The sequence below is a fragment of the Myiozetetes cayanensis genome, unplaced genomic scaffold (genome assembly GCF_022539395.1).
Source record: "Myiozetetes cayanensis isolate MyiCay16 unplaced genomic scaffold, myiCay2020 scf5-8, whole genome shotgun sequence".
NCBI classification, from domain to species: domain Eukaryota; kingdom Metazoa; phylum Chordata; class Aves; order Passeriformes; family Tyrannidae; genus Myiozetetes; species Myiozetetes cayanensis.
In genome coordinates, this window is record NW_026087742.1 from 82208899 (window position 1) to 82226898 (window position 18000).

Here is an 18000-nt window from a genome sequence, read left to right on the forward strand (position 1 = left end):
TGGGCACATGAAGTAGGGCAACGATTAAACTGACTCTCTCATGTCTTGTGAGCAGAGGTGGCCTTTCTGCTGTATCATATTCATGTGTTTTAGAGAGAAGACAAGCATCCTACAACAGTATTCTCCATGAACCGTGTCCATCTGCATTTAAATTACGAAGGTCATGTCCACCTGTACAGTAATTAAATTTTAATTAAATAAGAAGAATTTATAGTATTCAAATCTATGCTATAATTGTGCAGTATAGCTATTCCCCCACACAGCCTCAGTACATGATATAATTTATGCATGAACTCAGAATTCTCTGCAAGATGCTGAAATCAACATTGCATGTTAGGGATGTGGATACTTATTTTAGACACTGTGTTTGAAAATTGTGGTTTGTAGATATTTATGCAAAAATATTGCCAAAATAAGCATTGAAAACCTAATTTCAATATGCAGCTGCTTGTAAGCACAGTAATTAAGACATATTGAGTAACTTTACTACATCTTTTCTCACCCACACCAGTGAGATAGAAGTTGCAGATTTCAGATGCAGACTCACCAGAACTTTAAACTCCAGCCAGGGCTCAGGAGAAAGGTGTCTGGGAGAGCAGATCTGCTGCTTAGCCTGGTCTTGTCTCCCCTGTTCTGAGCTCTTTGGTGGAGGGAATGCTATTGGGATCACCAAGCTCCCACCTCTTGCAGATGGATTAATTATTTTTGTAGATCTCCAATATTGCATTCTGGCATGACAGCAATGGGTTAATTCAGCTTTTAGTGTCTTCAAAACACTTTTTACAAATGAACTCATTTACCCTCACGGTCTTGCAGGGAGGGAGAGAGAAAGTCGGTCTAGATATTACCGGGATAAAGGAACTGAAATGGGGGGTTTGACATTTTTCTTGTCAGGAATCAATCAGTGTCTACACTTCACTTACTATCGCTGGTCACTCATTGCTCTAAATGCTGTGTTTACACTCTGCAGCAGGAGATCGTGCTCCATCTAGCTTGTTGCTCCTCTGAAATAAATCAACAGTTTTTCCTCTACTTTTCCCTCCAGCTGGGGTGATGCTGGTCCCTGAAAGGAAGACGGAGGATGGGTTTGAGGAGCACTTCGGCTTGAACTACTTGGGACACTTCCTGTTGACTAACCTCCTGTTGGATGTGCTGAAGCAATCAGGAACGCACAGTCACAAGGCTAGGATCATCACCGTCTCATCAGCCACCCATTATGTAGGCAAATTGCACCTAAACGACTTACAAAGCAGGTATCGATCCCTTTTTGGTGTTCAGTGATCTGTAGTAAGCCTGTGCAGATGAAACTCTGAGAGAGTTCTTACTGAATACTGAATGTGGTGGGGTTTTATTGCCTTTTCTTTTTAAATGAATGGTGACTCTCAAGCAGTTGCTCAGTTGCTTAATATCTTTCAGGCTTGAACAAAGCTTGCAGCCTTGAGTCAAAGATACAAATAATTTATAAGCTTCTGAACTTAGTTTTTTATTCTGGTCTTTGAAAGCCACACTTTCTGATTGCTGTGCTGCAGTGATGGTAGTGGGGCAGCGCCTGGACTCGTCACTGAGACTCTCAGTAACTGGGATGTTTTAAAATGGCTTGGGTGGATGCTAACAGACGTCCTCCTCAAGTGGATGCATACACAGGGGCCCTGCTCCTGCCCTCAGATGCGCTCAGACAGATGCCTGTGGCTGCTAGCTGCCTGCCTGCTGAGCGTGGGGATGCTGACTTGGCTCTGGGGGGGCAATGAGCCCTTCCTGCCCAGCTGCCTCACAGCTGCGCCGAGCCATGCTGCCTGCTGCTCCTTTCTCCCTGGCAGCTCTGCCCACTGGCCTGCAGCTCCTACCACACTGTCCTCTTTTCCCTCCGCCTCTGGCCTCTGCCCTGTCCTGCAATGCTCCTGACATCCCAGTTCCTGCCCTTAGCCTCCCTCACAGCTCTGCTCTAGCTTCCCCCATCTACCTCCCAGCCCCAGGCTGTGTCATCTTGCCCATCCCTGTCCCCATCCCTCTGGTCCTTGCACCCTCACACATCAGCCTGGCGATTCACGGCCAATGCTGGAGTCCCAGCTCCTATCTGTGTCACCCTCTGTGCTTCCCAGAGAGCTTACTGAGATCTGAGCTGTGACCGCCTGGGGTTTTTAATCCAGTAAAATGGGTTAAAATGCATGGACAAATTCTGTGTGACTGCTTTCATTTAGAAAATCTGTGGATGGATGTCTATCGGATACTTCTAACATTAGGAAGACATCAAATGATGCGATAAATGTCTCTGGTATCATACAGGAACTGTGTAGAGTGGTTCATTTAGGGGAGGAATGGCAGGGTAACTGAGATAAATTTGAAAATTTCCCCATGCAGTCATGCGTGGCAATTACATGCTTACTAACAGGCTCAAGCAGATCCTGTCTTCTCATGGGCTCCAGAGAGCTTCTGCTTGCACAGAGGCAGTCTGAGGTCTGCATTAATTCCGTGGAGAAATTTTGTCTCTATCCTTTGACAGGGATCTCAGGATGTGTTCACAGGTATCTGGCCCAAGGTTTCGTTTTGGAACAAAGACTGAAATTAGAGGGCTAGGCTGTTTCCACTGCAGACATTTTACATATGAATGCTGCATTATGCATGTCAAACTTCTGATTACATATTAGGGCATCAGTTTTATTACAAGTCATTGTTTAAACTCTGTGGAGTAGTCACAGTTTAATCTCTTGCTTGTAAAACAACCACAGGAAATTACCCTTACTCTTCAGCTGATGTGTGTATTCATTGTTTCTGATGGGCATCTGCTGAATGGCATCACGCAAGGTGGCTAAGGGGAATATTATTGGTATGTCTTTGGACTAAAGTGAGGCATGCAGAATTAATTACAACTGTTCTGTGTCTCTAGATAACAGTAGTTTCCTTGATTATAGCAAGGTCTTGTACTGTGCCTCTTTAATTTAGGATCATCCCTAGCTTTGATTCATCATTATTAGCCCATGTTTTAAAGGAACCAGTAATGTTTCAGTTAGGAAAATTATGGTTGACCAAAAACATGACCTGTCTGACATAAAAAATAATAATGCACCAGTTAGATTTACCTGCAGCATTTGTGCCCTTTACATTTCAACATTATTGGTCTAAGAAGGACCACAAAGGATGACAGACTCTGATTTTGTCTGGTCGTTCCCACATGGATGTTCTGAATCACGTGGGGGCAGCAGCAGTGCCTGTTTTCTGAGCACACAGGCACACAGGTGGGGCCCAGAGCAGGGTGTGAATTCAGCTCTAAACCTTTTTTTGATTCAGGTGGAAGAAGATGCTCCTGGGTATTTTTTTTTTTTTTTGGCCTGACTGACAATAATCCCCCACTCAGATGAATAGTTTGTTATCGCCATAAATAGTGCTGCAAAAAACAGTGAGATCACTTGTGTGTTTGAGTGTGTGCCTACAGCATGAGCAAGTGGGTTAGCAGCCCTGGAGGACTGTTGCAGGATATCGTACACAGAAATTGCCTACACCATGGGCCCTCAGAGATACCTTGTCATTCAGAGACTATTTAAGCTTTAATGGAGACACCCTTGGTAAACATTGTAACAGGACAGTGTTCCACTGGTGCTGCAGTTCTCCAGTGACACCATCTATCATTTTTGATGCTTATGTGAATGGGAAATAATTCTAAAAATTATCTACCCCTTACTTTGAGTTGCTGTAATTAATTTTATAACTTAGGTGTTTGTTCCCAAATTGGCTGGTAGGCCTAACCTTGCAGGAAGGCAGCAAAACAATCTGGAGTAGCTGTTAGAGAAAGGGGGACTGTATTCTCTGCTGGCAGCAGACTGAATTGTTTACCATACTCTTGTCCATTATTCCTAGATGTTGGTTGGGCTAGTGTCCTGACTGGAGCGACAGTAGCAGAGCAAGGATTCATCCTTCAAACATAGCAGAGAAAGAAAGGTGGAGGACTGTCTTGACTTAAAGGAGAGAGAAAACTGAGGTTCAGTTCTCAGCTTTACCACAGACTTTCCTGTGGAATACTTCTCCCATTCAGGAGACTCTGGATTGGCAGTGAGAGTTGTGTACTTTTCTCCTCATTATTTGTCCTTGCTGCTGAGAGATCTGATCTGAAACCAGACGTCACCCCTATCAGTGACCACAGGGCAACACCATAACAAATAATTGTTGGAATGCCTGTCCCATGAACATTGTTAAATGCAGTTTGTGTACTATCTTCCATGTTTCCTTTCAGGTTTGTTTCTGCCATCTTACCACTCTGATTTTTCCCCATGTTACTTGTCAACTCCTTTTTGGTGAGATGGTTAATTTAATTTTGTCTTTATATTCTATGCATTTAACTTTTTTTTTTTCCTTTTTTATCTCTTTCCTTATGCCTGCCTACTTCTTCACCTGTGTCCTTTTGAGCTTTTTTGTCTCAATTGCCTTTTCCCTCCCTAATTATTTTTTTTTATTTCTGCCCACCAAGTAGTTTCCTTCACTACATTTATCTTCCTCTTATTTTCTTCCCCTGTCCCCAGTCCTATTTCTTCCCTATGAATGTTATTTCTCCCCCTTCCTGCCCACCCTCTTCACACACACCAGTAGAAGAGACACAGCATGGGTACATCAAGGCAGGATAGAGCTTGTTCCAGTCTGGCAGGGCACAGCTTGTTTCATGTGTGTTATTGAAAATGCAAACACACAGGAGCACTGACTGTTCTCCCAGCTCTTTTGCTGAAGGATATATATGAAGAACATCAAACACCTTTGTGGTCTTTTAGATCCAGACCATTTTCAACAGCAATCACATGAGTCGACAAGGGGATCCCTAAGGCAAATCATTCTCCTTCATCCCTACTTTGAATATGACTGTTTTCAGGGAGGTGAAAGTTTAACAGAAACACCCTCTATCTGCAAGCATTTCAACAGTGGTGATTTCAGCAGTTGCATGCAAAGGTAATACACCATGTGCTCCAGCAGCACAGCTGGCATGTCCTTTTTTCCTCTTTTGCCTGCCTTAAATAATACTTTCTAAAGTGAGAGGAATAAAAAACATGGTCATAAGAGAATCTGGCTGTCTGGTTTTAGCACAAGCTTGAAGAATAATGAACCATCCACCTAGGTGGAGATAGACTTGAGCAGTGCACTGAACTTCATAGTACTCTTTCAAGGGTGGGATGAAGGACACTCCTTCGAGTACTCTACCAACCAAAGTAAGAAGGTATTTTAGGAAAACAAAGTAAAAAAGACTGTATTCCCTTTCCCAGACTGCGGATCACACTTGAATATGCTCCCTTTCCCAGGGGTTAGCATCTTTGTGTGTTCTGTCTAGCTTTTCCTCCATGACTAACTATTCCTTTCATCATCCTCTCTTTTTGCATACCAAATGGACTCTGTAATGCTGTGAATCACAGATATATGAACTCTCCAGCCACAGTAACACAGCTTCTTTTCTGGTTCGCATCTTCTATATATTCAGGAAGAGTTAGTCACACTTCTCTCTTTTTTCTGCTCTCCAACTACAGAAAGAGCTGATGTTTTTTGAAACTCTCCAAGCTGAATATATTATATATAATTTCTATATTTTTCCTTGTAGCCCTAGTGCATGAATCATGTCAGAGACAATAGAGGTTAAATGAAAAGAATTGCAAAATTCCCAGCTGCCACATGAGTAAAATAGGGTAAACAGCTTTGCCCAGGACCTGTGAGGATTCTGAAGAGACCAGACCAGAACTGGACTAACTGAAGGTCCAGTTAGTCTCCTCTGTTAAGCTGTTCATAAGGAACTGTAACAGAAAGTGTCACGTACTGGTGGGAAAATCTGTCTAGTAAAGTGGCTGGAGACCTCCTGTTCTTGGATGAGCAGTGTCCTTCATCTCTTCTGTGTGTGTGATCTTTGTTGGTAAAAAAAGTTGTCCTAAGTTTGGGCAGAAAGCTGAGGATTTTCTTCCGTCAGCATTACTGAAATTTTTGAAAATATTTTCCATGAGCAGCAACTAAAAGCTAAAATGTTGTATTACTTTTGGAAAATATGAATCCATTTTTCAAACCAAAACATTTGATTTCAGTGATTTCAAAATGTTAATTTATTTGTAATTATCCCTATGAGTACACTGGCATTCAGATTTTGAAGTATGACAATAAAACTAAAACTCCAAACCTTTAATTTTTAAGCCATCCTGTTGAAGTGAGGTATCTCCATCAGTTCCAAACTACTTTTCCTTTTCCTTTTTTTGAGTAGTAAAATTTGTATAAAGCAGATTTTTTTTTTTTTCACTAAGAATGGTTTGATGAGTCAACATTTTTTCTAGGGAAAACTTTTATTTTTTAAATTCCTGGTTGGTTCCTCCAGTGCCTTTTCACAATTGATCTGTCACCTAAAGTTCCTTTATTCTCTCTGACTGAAAGAACTGGAAGTATAATACCTTCAGTTCAAGTGAAAACAAACATGAAGCTGATATAGAATAGCAGTAGTGTAGTACTGTTGGGGTTTTTTTTCCAAATATTTATATAATAAAGGAAAATTTGTAAAAGGAAGTAGAAGGGATTTTAATTATTGTCCCTTTTTTTGTAAATCCATTTTAGTCAGTACAGAAGACTCACAGTTCCATATAAGAACTGTGCCACTGGACTGTTGTTTAATAACATGCTGTGAAAATGCAGAAATTTTAACCATAAAAGATTCTTCTAGATCATAAAATAGATATGTATTATTATAGGTTTTATTTTACTTCAGGAATGTATGGTTTTGTTTGCGTTCTATTGTTTAAGCAGCTTCCCCACAGTGACTTTTATTGCATATTCTGGTTCTATTTGCAAGATAAATCATGTTCCGTTGACAAGACCAAATACCAACTGCAGCACAGTGCTGTGTTCATTTAAACATGTCCTTCCTGCAGCAGGTTATCAAGTTTTCCTGTCTATGTTAGATGTGCTTACTGCACACACAAAAGGGTGTTTCTGTCCTTCTTTGCCAAATACTTTCTGTATAAGTGCAAAAGGATTTGCTGCTTTGCAAAAATGCTCCCTTGTGTTTGCAGCAATTAGCATTAATTGCAAAAATTGACTTGCTGGCCTGGAAAATGAGTGTACATTTTGGGGAGGCACAGATCTCAAATTCTGTAAATAAATTTAAAAAAATAAATGGGCTACTGTATCAGCAAACCAATTAATCAATCCAAAAGACAGTTTTAGCTCATGTGCATCAAGTGTACAAAGGTAGTGCCAGACTTCCAGTATTCGAGGAAATTAAATGTAGCTACTTTGTTGTCAAAGTGTTAAATTCCTTCTTGTCTAAAAGGAATTAATGATCTTAACAATAGATTATTAGTGATGGTTAATGATTTAATAGGTCCAGTGTTTCTGAACTAGTTCAAAATTGCAACATGCTGGTAAGTATGTGAGATAAGGGTGTTCCTGGTGCCCAACCTCTCTGCACCATGAGCTGGGTGGGAAGAAGCCAGGTCTCTGTGGCACTCATGACACTGGATCTTGTAGATGTGCTGTTTTCCAGAAGGGCAAGATGGTTCTGTGGTAATTTGAAAGTTAATGTATTTCATTCATGTGATAGAGAAGGCAAAAGGGACTGGGAGTGGAAAGAGCTTGTCACCCTTGAGAGGGAAAGGTTAGTTTAACATCTTCCTGTCAGCAAAAAGACTCATTAAGGCTGAGTGAACCTTAAAAGCTTTGAAGTTCAGGTCCTGGTTGTCGATTCAAAAGGTTTAAGCATTCCTCTCAATTGCCTTAACTACTACCATCATCAAAGTATCTACTCCTTCGGGCTGCCTAGCATAGCTGGGGAAGGCTGGCACACATGCCTTTAAATCCCTGGAATAATGTGCTAAGAGAAACAGTCAAAATTACCAGCTCACCTTACACAAAACCCCTTCAGCTTCAGCCCTGCTATTGCTCCTTGTTCTTCACAGCCACACATGTCCTGCCACATGCATTAAAGATTGTGAGGTGTTGTGTAGGGAGACATCTGTGATTTGGTAACTTTTAACCTTTTATCTACTCCCTACCCTAAATCTCTTCATTCAGCGAAGGAGAACTTCATCTGTTCAAAAGCAGACCTAGCAGTTGAAATTTAAACCTGCAGAGAAAAATTGGTTTTTTGATTAAATTTTCTTTTAAAAATATGTTGTGAAAAATGTGCTTTCTAAATAAAATTAATCACTAGAAACATAAAATATTTTAGCCCCCAGGAGTTTTAACACTGCCAGAATGTCTTATACAGTTGTAGCTTTGTTGCTCCATTTCTTGTGTTCTCATCATATATTGGGTGCTGAAGTAGCCTTGCATTTCTTGCCATGGAAGGTGGAGAAGGGCTGTACACAACACTGTCTCAGCCTCTCAAGAACAACAGACCAAGGAGCACTGTGGCTCACAGTACCTTTAGGAGAAGCTCAAGAGCTTTTAACAGTGATGTTAAAGGAGTGGTGGGCATGTTCAGTATCTGCATTGCCACAATCAGTCAGTCAGTCAATCAATCAATCAGTTTGCTTATCAATTTCTTTTAATTCTTTTTTTCAGTGGGGCTGGAGTAGAGCAGCTCTGTGACTGTGTGTCAGTTTTTCAGGGTTTGGACATGAAACTTCTCATCATTTCCTGGAAAGCCAAACCTGCCTGATTTCACTTGCTTCTGGCGTGTTTGCAAGTGGAAGAGATCTCATGTGATCTGGTCCCAGGCCATGTCATGCCCATTCTTATGAAATGCCTGGGTTTCCATTACAAATCCTGTTTATAGTGTTCCAGGCTGATACAGTGTTGGGAAATTTATAAAGCAAAAACCAAAACTCAGCTCTAAGTCCAAATGGTACAGAAAGCGATTGCTGACACTGTGCTTTATGGTACTTACAAATAGCCACTCTGCAGTACTGGCTATAGACCACTTTGGGTGTTCCTCCCTTCTTGTAGGTTTTTTTGTTTTGTTGAAGTTGACTTGTTTATGTTCCTTAAGTAAGACACCACCCCCCTTCAAAGGCCCTTTTCATATTTACATCCCATGTTGTTTCTGACAGTGGATGAGTGTCACTGTTGATGTACAGTACACAAACAAAAGCCTTTCTTGCTATGTCTGGACTGAATAATTTCATGGATGCAGAAAATTTCACACTTTCATTTCTCCTGTACCTGTTGGCATTTCAGCTGTATTTCTTCTTTAACCTATGAAGGTCTTCCGCCTAAGGGGACAGGTTTCTTGTGATGGTTTTTAACAACTAGCTGTCTTTCTTTATGAGTTTGTTCCTTGTCTTAATGCATGCACTAGGAGTTAGTCACTTTTATCACTCAGTTTGAAGCTGTGATACTCATCTTCTCACTACATCAGAAAACTTTTAAAAAGCAGAGTTGCTAAATTGTTTGAACAAACAGAAAATGATTTTCAAAATTATATTGTGCCAGACTTAATAATATTTTGCTGTTTCTGTAGACAGAGATTGATGGCATAGGGTTTTCTGCACAGTAGTTATAGGCATCTCAAAGGAAAAATGATTTTGCAGTATGTGTGTACTTTCAAGCCACATTTTCCCTGTTAAGACAGACCAGTCCTTCAGTGTGGGGAATATTTGGTCTTAAAGAACGCATTCAGCACCTCTTTAAATCCAAGGCAGTGCAGTGGGTTCAGCTCACCACAAAACGAAACCTTAAATTATCTTCACATGTACACTAACGTAACCTACTGTAAATCTGCTAACCACATTTGGTGAACTCCATTGGATTTGAAATGGCGGCACTTTTTTTTACTTATTCAGACCCTACAGTTCCTTTTGAGTCCCAGAATGAAAATCTCAGAATGTACAGCTGGTCTGCAAAAGTCTACACCAGTTTTAAGGCGGTTTTTAAAAAGATTTTGGATTATTCAAGTTATTACTGGGCCATTTTGTGGTCCTATGTGCCTTCTGGTGGAAGAGAAGAAACCGTAAGAAACCCCATTACTTCTTTCAACTTAAAAGCTCTATTGCAGGAGACTTAGGAAGCTTTCCACAAGTGGGTGGGGAGTACCACCCCCATTTATAATCCAAGAGGTAATCTTACAAGATGTGTAACAATCTTCAATAACCTGAGATCCAGATTATCCAGGAGATAATATGAAAAGATATATGGCCATGATGTTTCCCCATCACTCAAAAAGGTCCTGAGAACACAGAAAGTAGGTCTTGAAGCCTTGATCTTTTTCTTGGTGGCAGCAATACAAAATCTTGCTTCCTTTTATATATTTACTCATTCATTTCTTTAATGGAGATTTTTGATTAAATGAAGGGATACTATTATGCTCAAATACCACTTCAACTATTAGCAAGTACTTAATACTGCATCATATACCCCGACTATAGAAAAGAGGCAATTTATATCATTCTAAATAAAGAAATATATTTCCCAGGAGAATTAAATAATTACAACTTGAATTTACCACTGATACTTAAAATAATCAAAAACAGTTGAAACCAACTGTACGCAAATAGAAAAATTTGACTTTTTTTTAAAGATACTGATTCTGGTGAGACTTTGAGATGTCCAGCCTTTGAGTCCATGTTTGATACATTTGGGAACTGTGCTGAGCACACAGCAACTGAACTGCACACAACAAAGCTCAGTAGATCAGGAGGGCACTTGGCATCTCATCTGCTGTCATTAGAAGTAGGGATCAGCCAAATAAAAAATGATGCACTAATTCCATCTCGATGACAGTAACGCCCAAGATGACAAGGCTCTGCTTATTTTGCCTTTCACAAAGGATTTAATAACAAAGACATTCCAAGTTCCTTTACTAAATGTAGTCCTCCAGAGACAGTAAATTAATTTTTGTTCCCTCTGCGTTTCCCACGGGCTGTAACAAGGGGCTGGTCACTAAATGCTTTGTATTTATACAGCTGGAAGTTGGGAAATGTGACTTTAAAAAAGAAACCAAAACCAAAACACAATCCAGCTTCCAGTTTGTGGCTCCTATTGAATTATGGGTTAAGCACAAGGCAGGAGTCACTCATTTGCAGAGGTATCAGTTACTGAGACTATCACCAACATTTTGCCTGTTAGAGAAAGAGAGCATCTCCCAGCTCTGAGTTTCTACCCTTATAGTCTAATTTTAAGAAGAAAAATGTTGATTTACTACAGTAAGATAAAGATGCCAGAGAAAGCCCAGATTTGGCCAGAGCTGCATGTGGGCAGCATGTGGAACTGAGGAGCTCAGTGCAGGAAGAGAGATTTGACCTCTGAGATGAGGTCAATCTTTGTCCATAGTTCAGAATGAAAAGGTGAGGTGGGTTGCTCTGAAAGTGTCACTGTCCTATGGGTGCTTAAGTAAAGTCCATGTCACAAATTAGGACATGAAGGATTTGCTTTTTAGCCTGCATAGAACTACTAATTTTGTACATTGGTTTTGTAGCCTTCCTTTTGAACAAGTTCATCACAGGGTCATGAGAGCTCTTTAGGAGTCACTGATGCTGCATTCCTCATTTCTGATTTCTCAATCTCTGTCTTTTCTCTTTTTCTGTGTATCATTTTTTATCCCAGTTGATGAGATTCAGAAAATGTGTTCACAGGATAAATATATGCAACACTGTTAGGAAGCCTGCTCTAATCTAATAAGCAACATTTAGGACTCAGGCTTTGGTTTATCATAGGAAAAGAGAAAGAAACTGCTTATGATGACCAGCAAAGACATGTTTATTTTGAAATATAATTCTGTATCTTCTTCAAAATAAACTGCAAAATCTATCAAAACTTGTGCTGCATTCCCTGGAGAAAGAAAATTTAAGACTGTGAAAGCTTCATGAGAATTTAATAATAGACTTTTATAGTCTTGACTAAGCAATGATGATGATGTATTGCAAGATTAATACATAAGTCATTAGGAAGCTTTACTCATTTTAATACACCAAGCCTGTGTTTTGCCTAATTCTCTGATTCATCCTAAGGCGTATATTGAAATTTTGTGTGGCTGTCCTTTCATTAAAAACCCCAGCATGTCATCCACGTTTTGCATCACTTGTCTTTTAATGGAGCACATAGCAGCTGAGTTGTTCTGCAGTTTGATCTTGGTGCACTCTGCCCTCCACTTAACACCCTGGAAATTAGGAAGCATGGTGATGGGTGAAAGATGTGTGCAAGACACGTGTGGTGTGAAAGAGGTCAACATCAGGAAACCTTCACTGCTAGCACCGGCTCTCAGTGTGTCAGGCTGACCTGTGTGTCAGTCAGTATAGTCATGGGTCCTCCAAGCCTCTTGCTGAAGCAAGATGTGGTGGGGAAGGGAAAGGGTGCTGTCAGTTTGTCCATGTCCTCTTCCTCCACGTGTGAAAGGAGTCGTTAATGAGAGTGAAAAAGCTGAGAGCAGCAGTTTTATTTCTCCTGTTACTCAGTGGGTACCCTGAACTTACCTAATGCTCTTTACTAAGCATGAGATCACTGAACTTAAGTGGGAGACCACTACAGAACACAGACCAGCTAAAGCCAGAGAAAGAAGCAAGAGGAAGATGGATTGCCAAGGAACATGCTAAACATGGATCCAGTTTTCAAACTGGGATAGCAGCTGAGCTCATATTTAAGCACCTAATTAGCTACTGCAGGCTTCAGTTTGAAATTTGACTTTTCATTATTTTTGGCAAATACATTGCATAGGGAGAGTGCTGCTGGAGACAGCACCCTGGAGAAAAGTAGCAAAATCAGCTTCTGGTGGAAAAGAAAGAAAAAAAGAAAAAAATCAAAATAAAATAAAATAAGTCAACAAACCACAAGGCATTCACTCCAGAATTAAATACTTGCTTATTTTGTTCTGGCAAAAATGCAAAACAGACTCTTTCTTTTCCTCTCCCTAATTTTTGTAATGACGATTCAAACGTGTAGCCTATGTTGCAAAAAATCTTAAGCCAAAAGTAAGAATTTCTGCTAAAAATTAATTTGACACAAAATGTAGAGCCTGCCTTATCCTGATCCTTAATTCATCAATATGAAATCAATAAAATGTTATTTTCAAAGGAAGGAGAAGGTCATGTATATTACTGCTCTTTTGGCTAGATTTCAAAGCAGCTAATTAAATTCTATCTGCCCTAACTGCTCCTGTAGTTTTCGTTTAGTGAGTTGTGCATTGCCCTGTTTTATCAGCAGTGACTCAACAAAATGCTATGGAGGAGCATCTTCCAGGCAACACTGTTTTCCGTGGTAGAAAGAGTGGTCCACAGGGAGCCCCACTCCAATGAGTGGGTGAGCATGAACTTTTCAAAGCTGCTGATGCCAGGCATGCCTTGCTTTCCCACTGAACTTCTTCCTACAAAGTCCTTGCTACACTTTTGCTAGCTGCTGACTGTATGCAGGCTTGCCATATCACAGCACATGCTGTTTGGCAACACTCAAGCATTTACTAGGGTGAATCCCTGGACACTGAACACCAGTACCTTCCAGGTCTAGCCAACCGGACAACAACCAATATGGATACCACTGGGAGCTACCAGTCTTTTGCCTGACTGGTTACCTACTTAGGAGGCAGAGTTTCTCTGCTTGAGAGCCTGCCTGCCTTACTGTGAAGCAGCAAGACCCTGTGTCCTCAAGGGTCCAAGAGTCACAGGCACCTCATGTGCACTGGTGTGCCAGCACAGTTTTCTGGTAAGCGTTGTTCTGCTTTGCAACGGTTTGCCTCTTGCATGCATTTTCATTTCAAGAAGATTTTAGAGCCTTCAGAAAATGTGGAAATGAGTAATGTCAGTACCTTTTACCATGCAATTATACTTTCATTCATGGCAGAAAAGGTACATACAGAGCATGAAGTGCCAAGACAGGTTAGATTAAGATGCATAGGCTTTAAAGCCAGATAATTTCATGCATAAGAGGAATAAATTTTACAGTTTTAAACTGAAAAAAGGTAGACTCAGACTGGACAAAAGAAAGAAATTTTTTATGATGGGGATGATTAGGCACAGGAACAGCTTGTACAGAGAAATTGTGGATGTCCCATCCCTGGAAATGTTCAAAGCCAGGTTGAATGGGATTTTTAACAACTTTGTCAAGTGGAAAGATCCCTGCTTATGGTAGCAATGTGGGACTAGGTGATCTTTAAGGGTCCCTTCCAACCCAAAACCTTCTGTGATTCTACACATATGTGCGTGGGGGATGCAATCATGCTATAGGTGCAGGAGCCTAGGTGGGTCTGTTCTACTGATACATAAAGTTAAGACTGATGTAATGAAGTCAAGTAACCAGTGTTGATTTTTTTTTTTCAATGTGGCATTTAAACAACTTGATTCTTATGCTTCATGCATAAAATAGGGTCTCACAAACAAAACAGTTGTTCAACAAAAATCCTTGTCAGTTCTGTGTCACATGTTATTCTTCTGTCTTATGTAGTCCATTGATGTTAGATTCCTGGAAAGCAAAAAACACACACAAAGAAAATGAGAAGAGAGCAGGTAATCATTGCAGGGCTTCTGCCAAAAGGATCTGCTCTGCATATCCAATTTTATATCCTTAAATCTATTGTATGTTATTGAAGTCTGATCCTCTGCTACCTTGCAAATCATTTGCATCTCTGCACTGTGATATAAATGGCTTCCTCGTTGATTGGGTAGCTTTTTATATCTTCTTAGCACTCGTGTTTCTCTGACATAGATATCTATGCAAATACAAGGCTTTTGAGGATCCAGCCCTTGTATTTCGTGCTTCATTGCCACAAGGTAAGTCAAAACAGCACTCACACAAAATGTGGGAATGGGAAGTCATGGGGAGAGTTTACCATCCTCTTACCTGGCATCTGAAGGTTACTGAAGGCCAGACTAGACCCAGGCAGAACAAGTTAGAGTAGTCCCCAGCCATGCTTACTTGTGATCCCCTTGCCAGACAAGATCACTCTAATTCAACTCAGGAAGCTTGTCCTGTGCCACAGGTTGCGTTCAGTGGGGGAGTGGTGGCACTGATGGAGGAGTGCCAGGGTTAGCTGCCAACTGGCTGCCCCAGGCGGCTTGGGATGAGTGCTTCTTCCCAGGGGTGGCATGAGCTCTGCCTCACGTGGCTGTGCACGAGAGAAGCCTGTGGTGGCTGAGGATCTGGTCCTTCAAGTTGAAATATGCATGAAGCATAAGGTGACATTTTGAGTGTCTCAGATCAGAGCACGGACGTTACTGAATTTAAAATGTAACTGCAATTTCCTGACTAATGCCAATTCACTTTTGTATTCATGCAGTGATTATTCTTTATTCTTAAAATAGCTCATTTTGCCCGAAGGTGCAGGTGATATCTTTATGACAGTGGAGCTACATTATCCAGCATGTTACAGCTGAGACCGTTGGTTGGTGCAAGGGCCACCTGTAAGCTGGCCTTTATTGTTCTCAATTTACATAACTCTTTTGTAGACCATTTGTTCGTTATTTGCTTCAGCAAGAATAGAAAAGGGGAACGGGAACAAAAAAGAAGAAAAAAAGAAAAGAGGTACACTGGAGGTTGTGTTGCTGTCTTTCCCTTCCTGTAGCTGAGCTGTGTGATTTGCTGTTGTGTCTCCAAGTTTCTGAGTCCTTTCAGATAACACGGGCAGTTAAATTGCTTCAGATAGTCTTATACCTCTGCAGAGAGTTTGCCTGTTTCTTAACATCCTGTGCTTCTGTGTGTGTGAAGTGTACAGGATATTATAAGATGTTCAATAAGAATGAGGTAACAAAAAGAACTCATAGATTTGCTGTTCATTCAAAAATAAAAAAACTTGCATGTAGTAGCAGCCACAGAAAACTATAAACAGGCTTTCCAGCAGAGTAGGAGCATCCCGGATCCAGGAATTTGCTGCACCAAGGGTAAAAGTGTAGGGGATAGAGCTGTAGCTGTGGCCACCCCAAAGGCAGGACAACAACTAGAGGGAAGGAGGGAACTGGGGAAAAGAGTTCTTCTCTTGGGTCTGTGTCCCTCTATCACCCTTCACCAGCAGGTTAGAGTCCTGCTGCCCTACATGCCTTAACCCCTGACTCCACATGGGGAGCAACAGCATGCAACTACACTTCCCCAGGCTGTGGCAAAGTGGATGGGGACCGAAGCAGTTTTACTGTCCCCAGGAACCTGTTGCTTTAGGCTCCTACCTGCTTTGCCTACGAGCTGTTTGTAATGCCACCACTTACCTTTGGTTCTGCTACACACAAATAAGGTTAGAGGAGAGGCTGTAGCAATTACAGGAGTGAATTGTCATAGCATAGGAATTTGTGGAAGTAGATGCTAAGGCCTCAGTCTGAAGGAGCATTTTAAGTGACATACCTACTAATTTACCTCAAACTAGCCTGCTTATTAGAAAAGAAAAAAATGTACTGCTGTCTGCATGCAATGAAATCCAACTAATCAGCAGTTCCTAGAAAGCTTGACTTGAAAGAAAGGCGCATTTGACATCCAGGTGAGAGAGGTGCACAGGAGTCTCAGCAGGTTTTGCTGTAACTCCTAGAATTTGTGTGCCTTTTTCATACCTCTTTGGGACAGACCCAGCCAGCCATCTATGCTTAAAGTCCATATAGGACATAACTGTAGTTGCAGTTGCAGCCGCTCTCCTTGCCCATATTTTTATTGTATCTTTAACTGTGCACACTCTGATGCGTCACTGGGGCAGGAGCAATGAGTACCTTACTCATCTCTACTGTGCCAAACACAGGAACTTTCAACTAGTAGGTACTACAAATAATAATAATAATCAGGAGTGGTATGATCAGACATGGATTTATTAGGTGGGAACATGGTATGTATGTTTGGGAAGAGGGGAGTGAAAGAGAGGAGAGAAGTTTGAGGGTCTCAAGGCAATGACAGTCTGGAGATTGATGCCTCAGCATTTCTAGTTTAAATGGTTTGACATAGAGATTCCGACAAGTATTGTGTAATTTTATTTTAGTATTTCTCCCTGACATAAATAAGGCTTGATGTCTGACAGAATAATCACCAGAACTTAAGCAAACAACACGCTTGCCAGCGATAAGGTGTTTCTTCTGATGATTCAATGTATAGCTTTTTGCTGGATATTGCAAAATGGGGTACATTTGATGTTTGTGCAATTCTATTTCCCGTTTGGTTATTTTTATGTGCATCTTCCTTTTTCTCTCCTGTGTACAGATGTTCGTATTCGCCCCACGGAGCCTATGCCCAAAGCAAACTTGCCCTTGTGTTATTTACCTATCGACTACAGCATCTTCTGACTGCAAATGGAAGCCATGTGACTGCTAATGTAGTAGACCCTGGAGTAGTGAATACTGATCTCTACCAGCATGTTTTTTGGGTTGTGAAAGTGGTCAAATGGATGACAGCCTGGCTATGGTTTAAGGTATGCAGTTTTTTAAATAATTTTTTTTGCTGTGCCCCTGCATTGTGAAAGCTGCAGTCAGCAAGGAACTGAGGGTGTTTCAGAGTTTTTAATAATGTGTAGCCTTTATTGCATTTCTCTATGTTGATGAGATGTACAAAGCTGATAAAGACAGGCTCTCCTCCAAACAAACACTTACTTTAAATAGAGGGAGTGAGCTCTCACAGTAGAGGAATGGAGTGCTTTTCACTGTTTGTGCCCATGCACTGATTATCTCTGCCCTGATCTATCCACGTGCCTCTGATCCGTGCATAGGGGCAGAACATCATCCTAACATGGAACCAGAATATGCAAAGTGTTCCTCAGAAATGTCTTGTACATTCTCTTAATGAGAAGCAGACATGATCTGGCATGGTCTACATGTACGTAACAAGTTACAGAGAGGAGGGCAAAGGGAAGAAGGAAGCAGTACATACATGGTGGTGGGAGATGGCAGTGCTCCAGGATGTGCAGGTCCAGACAGTTGTGCTCTGGGAGGTGGGACAGATTTCAATTAACTTTTCCATCCTGACATATATTTGTAATGTGTTTGATTTTCTATTATCCATTCCTGGTCTGCATTAGGAAACTTAAAGCTGTTCAATAAAACTGATCCAGAAGTGGGGTAAGACCCAATTATTGGTAACATTTTGTAGGGATTTTAGTAGATCAATCTGAAATCAGTTTAGCTGTGTAGGTACAATCTCCTCATGCAGACAAGCCTTAGGAGGGCTTGTGCTGAG

At 41.0% G+C, this 18000-nt stretch overlaps 1 protein-coding gene across 2 annotated transcripts in view; it reads left to right on the forward strand.

Moving 5' to 3' along the window:
- The window catches only part of DHRSX (dehydrogenase/reductase X-linked), a 204402-nt gene that overhangs the window by 156950 nt on the left and 29452 nt on the right, over positions 1-18000 (forward strand). For both annotated transcript variants that reach the window (XM_050331355.1, XM_050331354.1), the window contains 2 exons: positions 1046-1253; positions 17032-17239. In XM_050331355.1, the coding sequence (XP_050187312.1) occupies positions 1046-1253; positions 17032-17239 (416 nt within the window). The remainder of the gene's footprint in view (positions 1-1045; positions 1254-17031; positions 17240-18000) is intronic.